At 36.9% G+C, this 18,916-nt stretch overlaps 1 protein-coding gene across 4 annotated transcripts in view; it reads left to right on the forward strand.

The window, feature by feature from the left end:
- The window catches only part of LOC136418016 (netrin receptor UNC5B-like), a 176,136-nt gene that overhangs the window by 57,775 nt on the left and 99,445 nt on the right, over nucleotides 1-18,916 (forward strand). For all 4 annotated transcript variants that reach the window (XM_066403908.1, XM_066403907.1, XM_066403910.1 and 1 more), the window contains exon 3: nucleotides 6,973-7,368. In XM_066403908.1, coding sequence (XP_066260005.1) covers nucleotides 6,973-7,368 — 396 coding nt within the window. The remainder of the gene's footprint in view (nucleotides 1-6,972; nucleotides 7,369-18,916) is intronic.

Here is an 18,916-nt window from a genome sequence, read left to right on the forward strand (position 1 = left end):
TATTTTAATTACAAAAAGTTGGAAATCGTTCAGTTAATTATCAGTGGGCATTTCTGAAAAGAATCTAGCAATATTTTCCTATCCAAAATACATAAGAATTTTCTTAAATTTCCCTCAGAAATCTTTTAAATTGAATACCTAAAGACAACAGTCTTTTAGATTGTATCTGTTAAAACTTCGAAATCATTTAGTACACCTGAGGTTATTGTTTTCGAAGAAAATCTACATTTTCTGCTTCAGTAAGCATGGAAACTTTCTTGAACTTACCCGATTAGCACTATAAAGTCTAATATCTAAAGGCTATTCCTATAATAAATAAAAGCTGTTTCTATCTTTTTTTATCTAGTAAAAGTTAGAAATAAATCAGCGATATTCCCTTTTATTATTTTTGAATTCACACCACAATTGTCGTTCATTTATCTCTTTTTCTCTACAAATTTCTCAGGACGATGTCTTGATTCTTTCTGTTTTCCTTCATGATTCATCTAGAATTTCTCAAGGATAGATTTTATTTTCTGGAATTATTTTTTTCCTTTTGGTTTTCAGTTGTTTGCTTGAAAGAAATTAAAAGAAAACTCCTGGAAAACTGCTGCTTCATTCTCTTGGTCAGCTGCCCATAGCTTTTTTACTATAGGTGCTTTCTTCTCTTCTTCTTCCTTGTCCCAAAAAAGAAACTTCAAATCCTCCTCTTCTATGTTCTCCACTTTTTCACCTCATTACATTTTTTGTCTTCTTAATATTACATAATTATTCGCGGAAGCCTCCAGTTCAAGTTTGTTTCTTGCCAAAATGTTCACCACTGTCCTCATCTTTCTGCTTTTTAGCCTTGATTTCCTAGTTACTTTTTCAGAAAAGACAAGAACCTTGACCCCTCTTCTCTAGATTCTTCTGACCTCTCTTCTTAAAATTGTTCTCTCTAGTCCTCTCCTTGTCAAAAGAATCCTCTTTTCTAAGGACCATTTTCGGTTTATACATAAAAGCATAAAAGCATAAAAGCTCTTCAAAACAAATTTTGTCCTCTAGTCTTCTTCATTGCCTTTTCGGTTAAATATATTTGGGCCTATAGCATCTTCCTCTTGTGGTTCTTTGCACATTTACAATAGTCAATTTTTCTTTTATGCTTTCCTCTGCTCGTAGATTTCTCATGGACAAAAACTATTAAATCTAACTTCCATTTTTCTGCTAAAAGACAGTTTTTCAGAGATTTACGAAAATCTGCAGTTCTCAAAATGCGAAAATTTTTGAACTGCGAGGCACCCAAAAATCATCCACCTCTTCATAATGAAAAACGCAGAAGATATCTATCTGTTAATTGAAAGCAGTCATTCTTCGAGATATTGGGTACTTAAGAAATCCTGTCACTATTAATCATCATTGATTCAAAATTTATTTGCAATAGATTAATGTAATTTATCAAGCTCGTACAAATAGCCCCACGCACGTCACAACTTCGCTTTGAGCCAATAGTGATTGTTGCAGCTCTGACAATAGAAAGTGACGAAAGAATCGAAATCCAAAGGCCCCATATCGAAACGACTAATAAAAACTCTTTTGTTGAGGAATATTCATAACTGTGATGTCGTTCGATTATTATTGGAGAAAGGACGTTCATTTTGACAACGTGATGCATGCCGTAATCAAAGAACACGTCTGGCGGCCAGATCGAGTAACTGATAACCGTTTTGTTTGATTTACACGGCCTGTGAATGTCAATCGATATCTCCAAATCGATTTATAGTGTTTTTTTCCGTGAATGTTTTGACCTGGAATTAATGCGAGAAGACTTTCTTTGCTTGTCGTCACGTACGGGGCGTAGGACGAGGAGATTCTTAATAAATATTCATTGCTGATGAGGTTGACGCAACTTAATAATAGACAACTTCATAGACAAGGCGATGTCGCCCAAGTTGCATGGATGATTTGAATTTTATTAGAAAAAAGACACAAAAACGGGCGGTTTGAACAAAAGACTGTAAACACGAGACAAAAGGGAGAAACAACGTTAGCAAGACTTGAATTTCAATTCGGAATAAAAAAATTCGAAGAGGCGAACAGACGTTTGGTGTGGTCTACACGACGGGGCACGCCAACATCTCTTGGCTTTTCTTTTCTGTTCGAGGAAGAGGAAAAAATAGTCATCGGGAAAATCAAGACTCTTTAGATTCCATGCAGACCTTTGAATAGAAAAACCTGAGCTTTGAATAATTTAAGTGATTTAAAGTCTTTAAGGCCGTCGCTACGCTTGAAGTCCCACCGGCTATAAATTTGCCTTCAAGGAATGCCCGGTTAAGGCACCTGAGTAATTAATTATGTGGTGGTTGCCCAAGAAATCACTCTGATACTCATGAGTCACTGGCGTGATTGTTTTCGCCCTAGTTGACTAATTTTAGTCAGAGGTTTCTCCTAACATCTCCCAGTTATGTAATTTACATTTTATCACATACTAATTTGTTCTGTGCCCTGTCACCGGGCGTTTTAGCCATGTTCGCCACGCTCTTTAGCGATTTTAACAGCTTAATTACGTTTTCCGACATACCTTTTGTCGGTCGAGGCCTCGAGATTCCGCTCTTACCCGATAATCGTCTTCTTATATCACTCGGGGCGCATTCTTATATCGCCATTAATCACGACCAATGTTTGAGAAATTGCCGATGTTTTGCTCCCGCTTCTTCGTCGATAATTTATTTATTTTTTGTCGTTATGATACCTGTAATACTTAATTCGTATAAAAGATGTGCAATTTCCCACGTAACGATAATTACGTGCTGGGAACTAATTGCCGCCCCTATACCTAATTGAGGGCTGAAATTTAAAACTTGGAAGGGAACACGCGTGAACAATGGATGGGACACGTGCTGTTGACAAAGAAAGAGACACATCCCTATTAACTTCATTTAGAAATGTCACAGACTGCTCTGATGGTCTTGTGAACCAATTACTTGATGTTTGATAAGTTTTACTGGACCGGGTATTAATCATAGTTAAGGAAATAGGGGACAAAAAATGTTCCCTCAACTTATAGGGTCCGAACGTGCCTCAGCTTATGGGTTGGAGGAGTTCAGGTAGAAAAATCTCAGTGTGAATTGTCTCGGATTTGTATTTTCATCGAAAGCTAATCTTTATATCCATGTTCAAATTATCTCAATCCCCGAAACCGGAGAACTTTTCCTTCCAAGTTCCGATTTCTTATCGTGTATCCCTTTCAGCTTTCTCATTTTTATTCTGGAAAAGTGGGTCGCTTCTATATTTAGCTTTGAGGCATATTTTTCGTAAACCAAAATTTTTTATAAAATATGAGCATGGGATGTAATCTTCAAGTATTTTTCCATCATTTGAATTGCTCCAGTTAGCACTTCTTTGAAAACTTTGTGAACTGATGATTGATAAACTGACTGATTTTCGCCCAGAAGTTCATGTGCAGTAACTAAAGCCCGTTGCGGAAGCCTTTTTGGCGTTTTAATATAATTCTTCGGTGTTTTCCCTCCTGAATAGAAGCGCTTACCAGGAAGTCAGGACTGCTAACGCTTCTTTTTATCTAAAAACAGTCCCTACAAATAACTACAAGAAAATAATTAAGTATAAATCTTGCCTGTTTTAAATTCACCTCAGTCAATGGCAGATTCCAACTGTACCGGCCTAAGGCAACCGCATAGTAGTTGGTCGGTCGGTAAATCTCGATAGATCTTCGTCGATAAATCAGCGAACTCTTTACCGACTTTCCTTAAGCGTGCATTATCTATGCGCATTTTTCCAATCTGATTAGGTTTGAGGCATTTACTACCAACCTGCAGCTTTGTTCGATCGTTTGTTTTGCAACTATTTTACAGAACCGGGCTTGGAGATGTAAAAAGATTTTTCCACGAGAAAAGTAAAACATAAGAGTGGCTTAGAGTTTGAACTAAGTGTTCCATCAGATGATAAATCATCATTTTAAAAGTCTTTTCGCTGGGTTTTCTTCACTGTGCACTCCCTCTGCAGTATTTATCCTCAATTCTCAGGCCAGATTTTCTAGAATGGAGAATACAACGTATCCCAGAGAATGACGTCACAATGGTTGTCAATACAGGTCTGGCACATGCAAGCACACGTCATTTTGACGTCATTGTCTGAATGACATCACAGCGCTCTACATTCCAGAATCGAGAATCTGGTCAATGGTTGCTTCAAGTTTGAGAAAATAATAAAAATCAGCTCGTTTCAAATTGTTTTCTCGACTAAATTGACCGATTGGCTGCAAATTAATATCTAAAAAAACCTTCCTCATCTGAAGACGTGACTATTTGGAATCTGTCATCTCGAATCTGATTCCTCCTTCTTCCTATCCTCTTATTTTCTTTCTTTTATCTTTTGGCCTTTACGAAGTTGAAGTTTTCTATATTCCAAATTGTGGAAAATCGCACAAATATTCTCTGTTTCTACAGTTTATTTGAAACAATTATAATAATTTTGGAGCGTCATTCGTTGGATGGTGAAAACACATAGGACGAAAGTTCAGAGGTTGCTTGTCATAAATTCATCATCCATCTTTACAACGTTCATGATTGCGCGAAATAAAGTGTAGATAATGAGTTCAAAAGTGATTGAAAAGAAAATCGAAAGTACATACATACCTACGACTCCTGACAAATCTTGCAATAGTTTAACCATTTTTGGCTTACAATCAGTAAGACCGACTAGAATCGGATGACGGATGCACCACAATGGGTCTTCCAATTGTCATCCAATTGCAGCATGATTTTTTTTAATTTGATTTGGTCTGATTTATTTGATTTTAGCGTGGTTAAAAGATTTCGATTTCCCAACGATTCCCCTTTCTAACTACGTTACGAGGAATGTCCAGAAACTAAGTTCCGATTTGTCAAAACAGCTATAAGACATTTTTCGTTTTAATTTATTTATTGAAATTTGCTTAAATATATCTTAAACTATTTTTCAACATGATGGCCATTTACATTCAGACAGTTATCATAGCGTATAAGGAGCTTTTGTACATCACTCTTTAGGAAATGGGCGTCCAAAGTATTCATCTGGTCCTTAACCACTGGTTTTACTTCTTCATCGATGTTGTATCAATGTCCCGTTAAAAATCGTTTTAAATGGAAAAAAAGATTATAATCACTGGGCGCCAGATCAGATTTGCAGGGTGGATGATCAAAAATTTCCCATTACAATTTCTTCAAAAGTTGTTGTGTGGGACCGACAGTGTGCGGTCGTTCATTATCATGCAACGAAACAATTCCGGAAGTAAGAAGACCTGGCCGCTAATTTTTTATGATCCTACGTAGACTTTGTAGTGTAGCACAATAAGCAATTGCATTTGTTGTTTTTCTTACTCCATGAAATCTACGAGTAAAATACCGTGCCTTTCCCAAAACACTACACATGATCATCCGGCTGGACAACGCCTGTTTGAATTTCTTTGGTGTTGAAGATCCGCTATGCTGCCACTCTGTGGATTGCTGCTTGTTCTCTAGTGTGAAATGGACAATCTAAGTTTCATCACCAGTCACAATACGGGTCAAGAATTCGTCATTAGCAACATCGTAGCCTTCCAAAAATGTTATTGGTGTTGCTAGCCGCCTTAACTTGTGTTCGTCATTAAACATTTTTGGTCTACAATTTGTGATAATGCAATTTTTCTCTCACAATTTTATGCAAGTGAAACTTTGAAATTTGTTGTGGTTTTGTGTGGTTGGTGAAAATAACCAAAATAGTAAATTCGTAAACTTGAGTATTTATTTTAAAAAGAGGTAAACAAAAACATTAACTGGAGCTTAAGACCAACGCTAAAAAACTACTGGCTAAGAGCAGGTCCAGAAAAGCCATCGAAACGCTGCATCATCTTAATCGGCTTTCCATTACCAAAACAAAACAAAAAAAGCTCAGCGCCAACCAAATCTTACAAACTACGGAATCAGTTAATATTACTTTTATTACTTTAACAAAATTTGCGGAAAAGGAACGGCCAATTTCGAAATTGTAACCTTGTGTTTCACGACTCTTTTTCATTCTCTTGTTGAACTAAATTCTTAATGACTGAGAATGGCCTTCCACTTCGTTCTTTATCGTGCATGTTCGTCCTACCTTGTTTAACTGTCAGCACCACCTTCTTACCATACCTTCACTTATTGCATTTTCGTTTTAAATATCACAAATTTGCCGAAAAATATCCGCTGGTCGAACATTTTTTGCGCTTAAAAATTTAATCACCGACCGTATCTCACACCCGGACGAATCATCTATAACTTTGTTCATTTTGACAGCAACTGACAAGACTACTGTCAAAGTCATACGAGTCATTTGTTTTCCAGAGCCTTCTTACTTCCTAAAGGAAACTTTTCTGACCAGATTTGCTTCAATCGTGCCATCTGCTTAAAACATATTTGCAATCGAAGCTTAGTTTGTGGACATGCCTCGTACATTCATTTCGTGGAGGGTTGCTCTTTTTCCTTCAAAGACAAATTGCGTCAAGTCAAATTAAAATGTTTTCGGCGTCATGTGGTAAAACGATTCCCGTTTTTTAGTTTATTACCGCCGACCGCGTTTTTAATCCGACACCCGATAATATTTTTCCACATTTCCCCGTAATCACGTAATCATAAATTACGGGCGCCATCCGCTGCCGCTAATTAAAAAGGGGAAACCGCGCGTTCGCATAAAATTTGACAGTTGATTAGAACCTCGACGAACGGTGTGAAAAATGTTCAACTCTCGCTTTCAACTGTCATTGATTTTTCACGTATATATATGCGAGTAAAACTCTGAAAATTCCAAGTTTATCCGAGCCCGAAAGCAGTTTACAGTCCCGCACAGCCGGCAAGCACGCCTGCATAATTAGGAAGATTCACATATCATTGCAGGAATCTGATGACATGATTCCCTTAATTACCTTAATTTATTTGCCAAGATGTACGTCTCAGATAAGCTATTTACGACCCACCATGCAACAATTAATGTTCCTTTAATTTGCAGACTCTCCGTTGCTCGAAGAAACCTCCAACAGCGCCTCTACTCCGAAACCGACGCCCCCGGAACAAGACGAAAACCTCCTCCTCAATACCGACCTCCCCATATTTTTGGCAGAGCCTCAAAATGCTTTTGTGGTGAAGAACAAAGTGGCTACATTGCATTGTAGAGCTGCGCACTCCTTGAGGGTCTACTTCAAGTGCAACGGAGCTCGAAATGTGGAGGCGCAAGACTTCCAGTTTGTGGACCCGCAAACTGGAGTGAGGATTATGGAAGTGGAGGCTAACGTCACTAGGGATATGGTGGAGGAGTTTTTCGGGAAGGAGAAGTTCAAATGCGAGTGCTACGCCTGGAATGGAAAGGGGAGCATCAAGAGTCAACCGGCTACGGTGGAAGTTGCATGTAAGTTAGAATTTTTGAAAAACTGTACTGCATTCAAACTTATCCGCTCGTATATTTGATGCTGCTGGTTTCTCCAAAAATTCGTTAGGTCGAATTTATTGTCTAAAGACTATTAAAATATGCGATGAGGACCAGATGAGGCAATCGCCTCTTCCCCTCTTAAAAATGTAAATCAACTAATTCTAGGAGGTAAAAAAGTAAGGAATTGGGCTGCCCCTTTTTTGGTAGTTACTTTTCCCCGAATGTAGTACTACTTGTAGCTGTATTTTCGAAGACTTAGCCTAAACGCGATGATTGGTTAAGTACCTCTTCAGGAAATCCAGAAATAGTCCCAACTGTTTGTCATCAAATCAAAACCGTGTGAACAGACAAACGCAAAACGGAATCTTATAGCCAAGAAGTTAAACGTGCTCTCGATTACATCCTCCGGCGTGTATATTTTTCGATTAGAGCGTTAGTCAACAAAACCGCTGTTTATCAACATAGAAAAGCGACACATTTATAAATAATCCCCTGTATCATCGTGGAGTTCATTACGCGCCATCGTCATTTATAAGAAAAACAACAAAAAAGCGATCCGTTTTATCGACACCCATAAGCAAACTTATAAATCTGGCTGCCACCCAAGACGCCCGTTCTTCTCTTCCGGGGGCGTTTGACGGTGAAAAATTACGATTCAGAAATCGAAGCAGAGCTTTTCACAACTATATTAATATACCAAATGCATTACTTTAAGATACAAAAGGGCAAATATCCTAAAAGCTCCGGTAAAAGCGGCGATTTGTATCCGTATTTATGGAAGCTGAAATTCTCTTGTCTCAGCCCTAGCTCGAGAGTTCTCTGAGCGCGAAAATAAAGTAAGCGGAAGTACAAAGACAAATTGGAGTTTCACACCTCAACTAACTCAGCTGAATGTTTCCATTTTATTCAAAAATTTCACGCTCAACACTTCTTTTCCCATCGAAGCGCTGACCTCAACAACGAAATGTTGCAATTACGATCATCAAATACATTGAAGAGCGGAAATCTAAAAATATTTTTCAAGAATTCTTACTATTTGCATACCAGTTGTTTACGTGTTTAGTCATCAGACGTTAAATGATTCCTTCACACGAAGTTGAAATAACCGATTATATTATTGGCAGCTAGGGCTCAAAGCTTTTGATCCATTTTGTGTGTATTTTCTTAGATAGTCGGTCTCGATCGGCCTAAATTTTGTGTCCGGAAATGAGGAATTGAAAAAACATTCAGAAATTGTGTCTGAGATTATCGCGTTTTGGATCAAAGCCAGTTTTTGGTGATTTCATCAATGAAGCTCCAGTGTAGGCATCGTGGAGACTGAAAGTCAAAATATCATTTACCTCCTTATACAAACATTACATTGTTGATGATTCAAGAAGGAGAAGAAAGGGGGGAAATCAAAGGAAAATAAGTGAAGGAAAGATGTTTTAAACTAGCTGAAGGTGATCCTAACAAAAAGATCATGCCGTGTAACAAAAATAATCAGCCCCATTCCAACAGTTCAAAATTTGTTTTCGCATCAAAAAGGATAAATTTTTAGACAAAATATTAATTTTCGGAATGCAACGCCGTGGGCTGGAACTTTCCTTCCGAGCCTTGACGACGTAGCCTGAATGTTAAATGCAGTCTTTAAATATATATTTTATTGGAATATATGAAAATATCTTAGTTTCTGAAATACTTATCGATACACAGACCATCTCATTTCAATATTAATATTTTATCTCAGTAACTTACATCGTTGAAGTTTATGGAAAATTTGCTTTAAATATGTTTTAATAGAAAACAACATTTTCCACCAGAAAACCTTCGTTACCACATTTAAAGCATTTGTTCCGAATTAACCTGAAATAATGTTTGATCAGAAATTTGATTGCGACACTATTTTTAACTTTTGCATAATGATCTTTATTGACCTCGGAGATATCATCACACATTGGAAAAAAACTATGCTCTTGCGTTTTACTGATGCTACAGTGATCTTTCATTTCACCAAATTGATCAAGATATGTATTAAGAGAAAGTTTTCCCTGACTGTTTTCAAATTTCATGAGTGGTATCGGTCTTCAGAAAATGGAAATAAAGCAAGTATGCCTTTGATAGACACACCATATAATTTTAGGCCTATATCAGTAATACCTCTTTTCGAAAATAAATTTGAGTTCGGGATAAAATATCACGTTCATATTTTAAAAATTCCAATATGCCAATGCATCCCCAGTAGTTAAGTTTTCGTAACTATATGTAAATAATCGCGGCAATTAGGCATATCCAGTAATTAGCATATCCAGAACTGATTTGAGAAAAAGAAATATTCTGAGACGTCTTTTTTCGACCCATCAAACGCTTTTGACTGTGTGTCTTCTGACCAAACTGTAGGCGAACTGACACACAATGGTGTGCAGTTATAGTTGTTATTCAGCATCAAAATTCATTAACTTTGATAAGGAGTCCTTCTCCATCCAAGGATCCTATCTGCGGAACCGTTGTCAGTGCGTGTCTCTTGACGAGCACCATTCTGGCATTACAATAGTCCTGCATGTGGTGCCGCAGAGGTCAGTTTTGGGGTCAATTCTTTTACTTCTCGATGTTAATTATATCATAACTAGTGAAAATGCTGAAATGGTATTGCACATGAACCATAAGTCAAAGTAGATAATAGAATAAAGTTCTATCATTGATTTAGTTTATCCAGAGTCGCTTCTTCGTAGATTTAAGAGACATGGTATACTGAACATAAACTGTTAGAGAAGATAATACATTGGAGACTATAATTTTAGGTTAAAATTAACTTCTTTTATCTATTTTTGGCCTCATTTCAGTGGATTTTAATGGTGTAAAATGGTTTATACAAACAGGAGGATAACTATACGATGGGCTAAAATTTTGGGTAATAAATCATAAATATTTTGATTGATTTATAAGCTCTTATTCGTGGATTTAAGGGGGTTAAATATTGTAAAAAAGATAGGATGGGGGCTAAAACCAGTTGCGTTATAATTTTTTCTTAGATTTCTTTCAGTGAATTTCAGTTGCTTTTGTAGAATGCCTCTTAAAACATACATATGGGAAAAACGGTTTTAGAGAAGAATCGAGCAGTATGATAAAGATGGCGGAATATCTAGTGTTTGAAAAAGCGACTGAATTAAATCCTATTCTCTTCTGTGCAATGTCGAGTATGCAAACAATAGCTGAACTATTCCCAGATGTAATTTCCTTTTTTGCAATTCGAAAGAAAACCATTACACCATATTATCCACAGATAAACATTTCTCCATATGGAGATCGAGTTCCAAACAGTCACTATTTACATCTGTAATTTATTAAACCCATTAGTCTGAAAGCACTGTTTAATGTGGTTCTTTTTGGCGGCTCCATCGGATTTATTACCCCCGCCGGGGTTGTTCTTACGCCGCTGTAAATATTTAGACAAACTACTGATGGAAAATCGCAATAAACACATTACTATAGTTATTATTATAATGTTGCAATTTTTAGCTGAAACTGATCCGTTTAGGCTGCGCCTTGTAAAGTTGCAAGAGAGAGTTTGCGTAAGTTTACGATCAGATTTGCATGCATTTATACCTACAGTTATAATACGATCTAATGCAGTAATAAAGTGCTTTAACGTCATGTTTAATAATTTGTAATGATTCGGGTGAAAAGACAATAATTGCACAATTATGGCTTTATTTAAAGCGCGGTTTCAAGCAACGTCAAGCATTTAGCACTGCCACACCCCCTGAAATATGTTACATGATGAAATTCTGCTCAAGCAGTGAAAATGTTAATTTTCAATTTTGTGGGATTGTTTAACAAATTTATTAGGCGATGTAAATTTGTAACATTTAGAAGTTTCAGTAATGAGCGATGCCTGGATTCAGGAATGTCTTCCCTTTTTTGGAAAATCTCCATATATTTCCAAAACAGCAATTGCAATGAACTTTGCCTCAATATCACTGTTCCTTACTCTTGTATGAAAATGTAACTTGCTCGTGCTGACAGAAAACTTTTCCTATATCAGTCGAATAAAACTCCCCGTTTTCTTTGCCGTCTCACACGAAAATTTGAATATCTTGGCCTCCTCTTTCCGTGGAATGTTTTCCCTCTAACTTTGCGAATTTACTCGCTGCATTACGAGCCATAACTAATCTGCATATTTCAAACGGAAGTCGGAGATGTATATTTCGCGGAAACAACAAGAAAAGTAATGAGAAAACTGCCGTTTTAAGAGTGCTAGTTTTCGTCGAAATGTAAGTAATAATAACACGGTTGGTAATAAGACTGAAGCGTAGTAACACGGTCAGCGAAAATTTTTATGACCCTTGTGATTTTACTGGAAATGCTCGCAATATGCGGCTTCAGCAAAATTCTATTTACTCAACCTATATTGACTCAAATCCACACAAATCTATATCAATTTCTTCGCACAATGCCCTTTGGCGGGGTGCAAAGCCAAGTCTATTATACGCATTCGGTTTGCTCTTGATTTGCCCTACGCCAGTGAACCATTGTTATAATTTCTACACAATTGCCCGTGTAAGGGCTCGTCAAACACATTATACACCATAAATCCCTAGCCACCGACCCTTGATCCATTTCGACAATTCGATTAATCAACCCTTCGCTCAGAGTATCGATGTGTATAAACTGCTCACAAAAATATTCAAAACAGCATATTTCGGTATATCATCAACAAATAAGATTCTAAATGTCCGTTTCTTCTAGGAATATAGACGGACACTCATCTTGAAAAAATTGTTGTTTTTTCGGTGCGGAAAAGTGATATTTTCCCGCACGTGACTGCCGTTCTGAATGACACTCCCCGTACTAGTAAGAAATGGTGTCTTCTTGTCTCTTAACACCAGAGGGGCGGAGGGGGAGGGATGGTTATTTGTCACTGTCTTTTCTTCCTGGTGTACCCTGGCCGCTTGCAGTTTCTTGTGTGCTGTCGCATCTTCTAGATCGTTGTATCGTAGTGAGTTAGCCTCCTTATTTGCTCATTTGGATGGTTCCACTGCTCATTGGAAAGGAATCTAAGACGAACAATTTATATAAACATAAATCCGGTAATGCTTCGTTTTCAAGATATAGGGTATCAAACCTTTCTTAAAAAATCGTTTTTTTTTTTTCATAAAAATCTTAATAATTCTTTAGCTGTGTTTGTTGAAATTTTGCAGTATTATTTGTGGTAATTATTTTTATTTATACGCCACTGATTTGTATTCAACTTTTATATTTTTTTCACATTAAGCATAGTTATGGTCACCCAAGTCACCGGATTTAAATCCGTTAGATTTTTTTCTTTGATGTATGTAAAGTCCTTTGTTTTTATAACACAGATGTCCGTCTTTTGGTAAATCTTGCTTCAATTATAATAAATTAAATCATTTTGCTAATTTTTTTAGATTTGTTACACAGGCTACTGTTGGAAATTCCGATATCGATTCTGACTCAAATTACTCCCAACGGTGCTTTACGCATCAGCATGGACCCTCAACCGTTAATAAATAGAGCAATATTTCCGGAAAAATTTCCAACTCCAACTCTGCACAATATTACATCAGAGGTATCAAATGCAAAATTCTTCTCCAAGCTGGATGCTAGCCAAGCATTTTGGCAAATCCAACTAGACAAGGAAAATTGTCTGAAATGCATGTTAAAGTCACCATTTGAGAGATACCGATTTTAACGCATGCCTTATAGAATTAATCCAGCATTAGAGGTATTTCAGAAATATGTTAAACAAAACTTCGGTAGGATTGAGTTACATTGCTGATTTTCTAATCTGGAACTCAACTAACCAAGAGCACGATTAAAGATTAAAAACCGTTTTAGATAAAGCCAAAAATAGAAATGTAAAATTGAATTTGAAACTAATGCGAGTTTGGTATTAAAAATATAAAATTTGTGGATCATATAATTTCAAATCTGGGTAGCAAATCTGATTCTGATAACTTCAGTAGGAAAGTTAAAAAGACTCGAGAGCAAAAAGACTTGGAAAGGTTTTTAAGATTACTTTTCTACTGTCTAAATTCATTCCGGACATGTCTTTAGAACCAGAACAGTTGAAAATTTCACTTAAAAAGACATGCCGGGACATTGCGACCATCCACAGGAAAACAATTTACAAATATTAGGTCGTGTAGTATGAAATGAGTAGAATTGAATTGAAACTTTAGTCATTTTTTTTTCATATGAAATGTTTTTATTGTCAATCGAAATATGCACCACCATTATCAATACACTTCTGCCATTTAACGGGAAGTTCATTGATTCCCCTGCTGTAAAAGCCTGCAGGCCGGGAGTCGATAAACTCTTGGAAGGCAGCTTTGACAGCCTCGTCGGAGTTGAATGTTTTCCCTACCAAGAAGTTATCGAAATTTTGAAAGAAGTGGTAATCAGTGGGTGCTAAGTCGGGTGAATACGGTGGATGACGAAGAGTTTCCAATTCTAACTCCTGTAGCTTGGCCAAGGTGACTTGTGCGGTGTGTGGCCGAGCGTTGTCGTGCAACAATAGCGGTGCGCTTCGATTGACTAATCTTGGCTGCTTAACCGTCAGTTGCTTCATCATTTCGGTCAGTTGTCGGCAGTAGACATCAGCCGTAATCGATTCACCAGGTTTCATGAAGCTGTGATGGATGACACCTGCGTTGGACCACCAAACGGACACCATAAGCTTCTTTTGATGAAGATTTTTTTTCGCACAATGTTTTGGTGGTTCATCTTGATCCAACCACTGCGATGAACGTCTGGTATTGTCATATAGGATCCATTTCAAAGAAACACAAGCTTCGAGACGTCGTTCTTTCTGTATGTCGCTCAACTCATGCGGTACCCACTTGTCCAGCTTTTTCATCTTACCAATTTCAGCCAAATGAGTCAATATTGTTTTTTTGGTTACACTGAATATTAACGATAATTCGCTTGCACTTTGACGTGGATTCGCTTCCACCACGGCTTTCAGATAATCGTTATCCACTTGAGTTTCAGGTGGTCCACGTGGTTCATTTGTTAGGTCAAAATTGCCAGAACGAAATTTCATGAACCAACGAGATACTGTTTGCTGTGAAGTGACTTCAGTACCAAACACATCATTAATATTGCGAGCCGTCTGAGCTGTTGTGGTTCCACGGTGGAACTCATATTTCATTAACACACGAATTTCACTATTTTGCATGGCTGCACAAAAATTTTTATAAAAATAAAAGTTTTCAATAATTTTTAACACTTTAAACTCTGATCGAAAGAGGAAGAATGTGCCTTTTCCACATAAAAAAGTCAAGTCCAAATATAGATTTAGAGTGAAGTTATTCGCAGTTGAATGTGGCATTTCGAGAATCTACTCATTTCATACTACACGACCTAATACTTGATCTAAATAAAAGTGCAACATTATCTGTGAATGCTTCACAAAGTGCCATTGGCTGGGCCAATGGCATCTTGCCAAAACTGAGCACAAATGGAAATGGAATTGTTTGCAATAATTTATTTGCCTTTACATTTTCATCAATATGTCTATGGAAAAAGTACGTTGAAATTGATCACCGAACTATAATTTCCATTGTTAGAAAACCGTTAAATTCTTGTCCCATGATGGAAGACACTTATACAAATACAGCCGCATAATGTTGCTATAATTTACAGGCGTGCCATTTGGTTACTGATTGCTTAGGCTTTCTGGACAGCTTACGATGTAAATACTGCAAAAACATCAAGAGAATGAAATTCTTATTGCAAAAATTAAGACACAAATTTTGAGAATTCAAGAAAGGTTTCATTTCATCATCGATATTAACTCTTATAATTAATCAAAATACAGAAGGGCTCTTCTCAAAAATAATCCAATTGATCTCTTTAAACTTAATGGAAAAATTTGTATAATCTTAGTAAATTATCATTCTAAATACGTAGATCGCAACTCGCAAGTTAATATATACTACGTGACAAAGAAAGGTAAACACCCATTAAAAACCATTTTATTTTGATAAATTTTTGCATGTTGACTTATCTTAAAAAAAGAAAGAAATGATCAAAATTTCAAGTTTATCTGTTAATTTTTTCCTTAGTTTCCATGGGTCGTTCCTTAAAAAAATAAAATTTTGTTTAAACATTTTTGTTCACATTTGCATCGCAACTTTTGTGAAGTGTGTTGCAATCGGTCATAATTTTTACTCATTATGCTTAGAGTGCGTAGAATTGAACAGATTCGTCAGTTTAGTGACTTTGAGAGGGGGCGGATTGTTGGGTTGCGCGAAGCAGGTCTGTCGGTCAGAGAAGTGTCTAGAAGAACTAACAGATCCTTAGGAACCATAGTGCGGTGTTACCAGGCGTGGACTCAGGAAGGCCGTGGGCACAGAGCCAGAGGCACTGGGCGACTCAGAGGAACCACAGAGCGCGAAGATCGTCGATTGCGACTTTTGGCTCTTAGAGACCGATTTAGCAGCAGTCGAGCTATTGCAAATCAGTGGTTTGAAGAACATGGGAATAGGGTTGGTATGCGTACAGTATATCGCCGAATACGAAGTTTTGGCCTTTTGTCCTATCGTCCGCATTGGGTGCTGCCTCTCACTCGCGAACATCGATCTAACCGCTTACAATGGTGTAGAGAGAGGATTCAGTGGGACCAAGAATGGACTCAGGTGATCTTTAGGGATGAATCCCGCTTCTGTCTGGGGATGAACGACGGTCGGGCAAGGGCGAGAAGGCGACGGGGTGAAAGGCGAGATCCACAATTTGACAGAGAGCGTCATGTCCACCGTACTGTAGGCGTTATGGTATGGGGTGCTATCGCATATGGTAGCAGGTTACCCCTAGTTTTCATTAGAGGCAACATGACTGCCCAACGCTATATCCAAGAAGTGTTGGAGCCATATGTGATTCCATATTTTCGAACTATCCCGAACGCTATTTTCCAGCAAGACAATGCTAGACCTCATGTTGCTAGGCAAACAATAACGTTCATGGATCAACATCAAATCAACCGTTTACCTTGGCCACCTCGATCGCCGGATCTGTCTCCTATTGAACATGTCTGGGACATGATTGGCCGCAGACTGTTGAATTTACAGCACCCTCCACAGACTTTAGCAGCCCTTACTCATGAAGTTCAGATTGCCTGGAATGAGATACCTCAAGAAGACATTGACAATCTTATTAGATCCGAGCCCAGGCGTATCAATGAGTGTATAAGGAACCGTGGATGCTCAACACACTATTGAAAAAAAAATGAAGTTCTTCCTCTGATCTTGCTGAAAATGTAATCATTGAATAAGTATGTGGTACTGAACTCGTACAAAAAAAATTATCAAAATAAAATCATCTTTAATGGGTGTTTACCTTTCTTTGTCACGCAGTATATCTCAGACTGTAATTACTCGCTTAAAGAACAAATTCTCGATATTAAGAATACCAGGAGCGTTGTTTTTTCAGCTAAGGGTTTTCAATTTTTCTTTCAGTTATTTGAGCAATTTTCACAAGAATAGGGATTAGGCATCATTTCAGCAGACATACCTCTTCATTTCCACAATCACATGGTCAGATTGAGACTGTTGGCACTGCTAAATCCGTCTTAAGAAAAGGTTTTTGCGATAAAACAAATTCACACGTAGCACCTTGGACTTTTCGGAATACGCTCCTGGACAATAGTTTACATTTTTTCTTTTATTTTGTTTGAGAATAACGCCTCATACTTAAGTAATTGGTAACGATGCTCACATTGCAACTAACCATTATCAAAGAAGCGTAAATGTGATGTATGGCCTCTTGTTCAGTAAGCATGGATACACTTGGTTACCTATGCTTGAGTAAGAGGTCAACCTCGAACACAAAAAGAAACTAAACACTAATAACACTTAGAGTAATCATCAACACTGAAAATAAAGTTTAGAGAAAACAGGTTAAATTGGGAATATTGCTCAAACACCAATCACTTGCCTCAAATGAACCTTGTGAAATGATGACATAACTTATGTTAAAAATAGTAATTCCTCAGCGATTGAGTCGAGGGATTTTCAGAATGTTTTATATACATATTTTACCTGATCACATTCCAAATACTTTAGTTTTGTTAATTTTCGTTTATAAAATATGTTTTTCTGAAGATGGTAATAGATTTGCAACTGAAGCGTTAACCAGCGATTTTATTCTGGTCTTTGTAAATGGTGAACGCTGTTCTCACTTAGTTCTAACTGAGAATCTCATCATCATGCATCGTCTCAATCATCGTGCATCGAAATTAAAAAAATAAACTACCTGTGGCTGCAAAACAAATAGAAATCTAAAATTGTCAAAGAAAAACGCTGTAAGCAATATCTGATTCGGAGACAAAATCGTCAGAAGTATTATTTTGATAGCAAAGCTAAACTTTTACCAAATTTCAAATTTGCATTGATACGTTTTAGTCGGTAATTATCTAATTACCGACAAACAATGTTAGACTGATTCTATCTAGAATCAGTCTAACATTGTTGGAGTTAAATAGTGAAAGTAAATGAAAAATGGAAAATTTATGATATTAAATTATATAGATCTGATATAGTAATAACCCGAACAACTAAAAATCAAAGGTATCAAATCAAATTTTATCCTACAAGTTGTGAATAGTGAAAACCCTTGTGAAAGTGATAACTACAACAGTGCAAACGATAATGCTGAAGGCGGTTATATTACAGTGCATAGGCGCGTATCGAACCCTCTTGTTAAATATCAGAATTAAAACTATCGTTAATGGAATATTTAGATAATGTATACAATATTATACATTAGATTTATTTTTTGAATTGCTTTAAAAAAATTAATTTTGAAAATTAATATTGAGTTTACTTCGTTACAGTAGATGTAGGGCAATAAACTTTATTTTGTTTGTTTTTTATTTAGCAAAAGAAAGATGTCATAGTACGCATACGATATTATTTCGTCCTGTGTGTAATCAGGGACTTGAGAAGAAATAGTTTTGAAGTCGACCCGTCGAGCTGGTTTGATTGACCCTAACCTTTGCACTTTTGCACGTTTACACCTTTGCACCTTGGTGCCAGCGATCACGTGACCGAAATGACCTCTTCAATTTCGACAATATTTTCTATCTCTTTGGGTAGATATGTTTGGAGTATTTTTCTACACCGCTCTCAGATTGTCTTCCTGCTAATAATAGTCACCTTTGTTGAAGTGTCACTTCCATGTAGTACGTTGATTGGAGTATGAACATTACTCTTTTATGACACAAATATATAAAGCAGTAATTTCCAGGGTTGGAAAACGACTCTGAAATCCGTTCTTGTGGGTTTCCATCGAAACAATTTTGCATATCATTTTTCTCTGTATATTGTTCATGTTTCCTGTATATTCGTTTTTTTTTAAGATCAAATCCTTTAATAATTTTAGAAGAAACAGACATTCAGAATCTTTTTTGTTTGTGTAAAAAGCGTGCAAAACATTTCTCAAATTCAAAAATGACGAAAAATGCGTCATTGCGACTATTTTTGCGAGTAATTTATTTGCATGATTTTTTCACTTTTTGAACCAAAAA

The sequence above is a fragment of the Euwallacea similis genome, chromosome 32, assembly GCF_039881205.1.
Source record: "Euwallacea similis isolate ESF13 chromosome 32, ESF131.1, whole genome shotgun sequence".
Lineage (NCBI taxonomy): Eukaryota > Metazoa > Arthropoda > Insecta > Coleoptera > Curculionidae > Euwallacea > Euwallacea similis.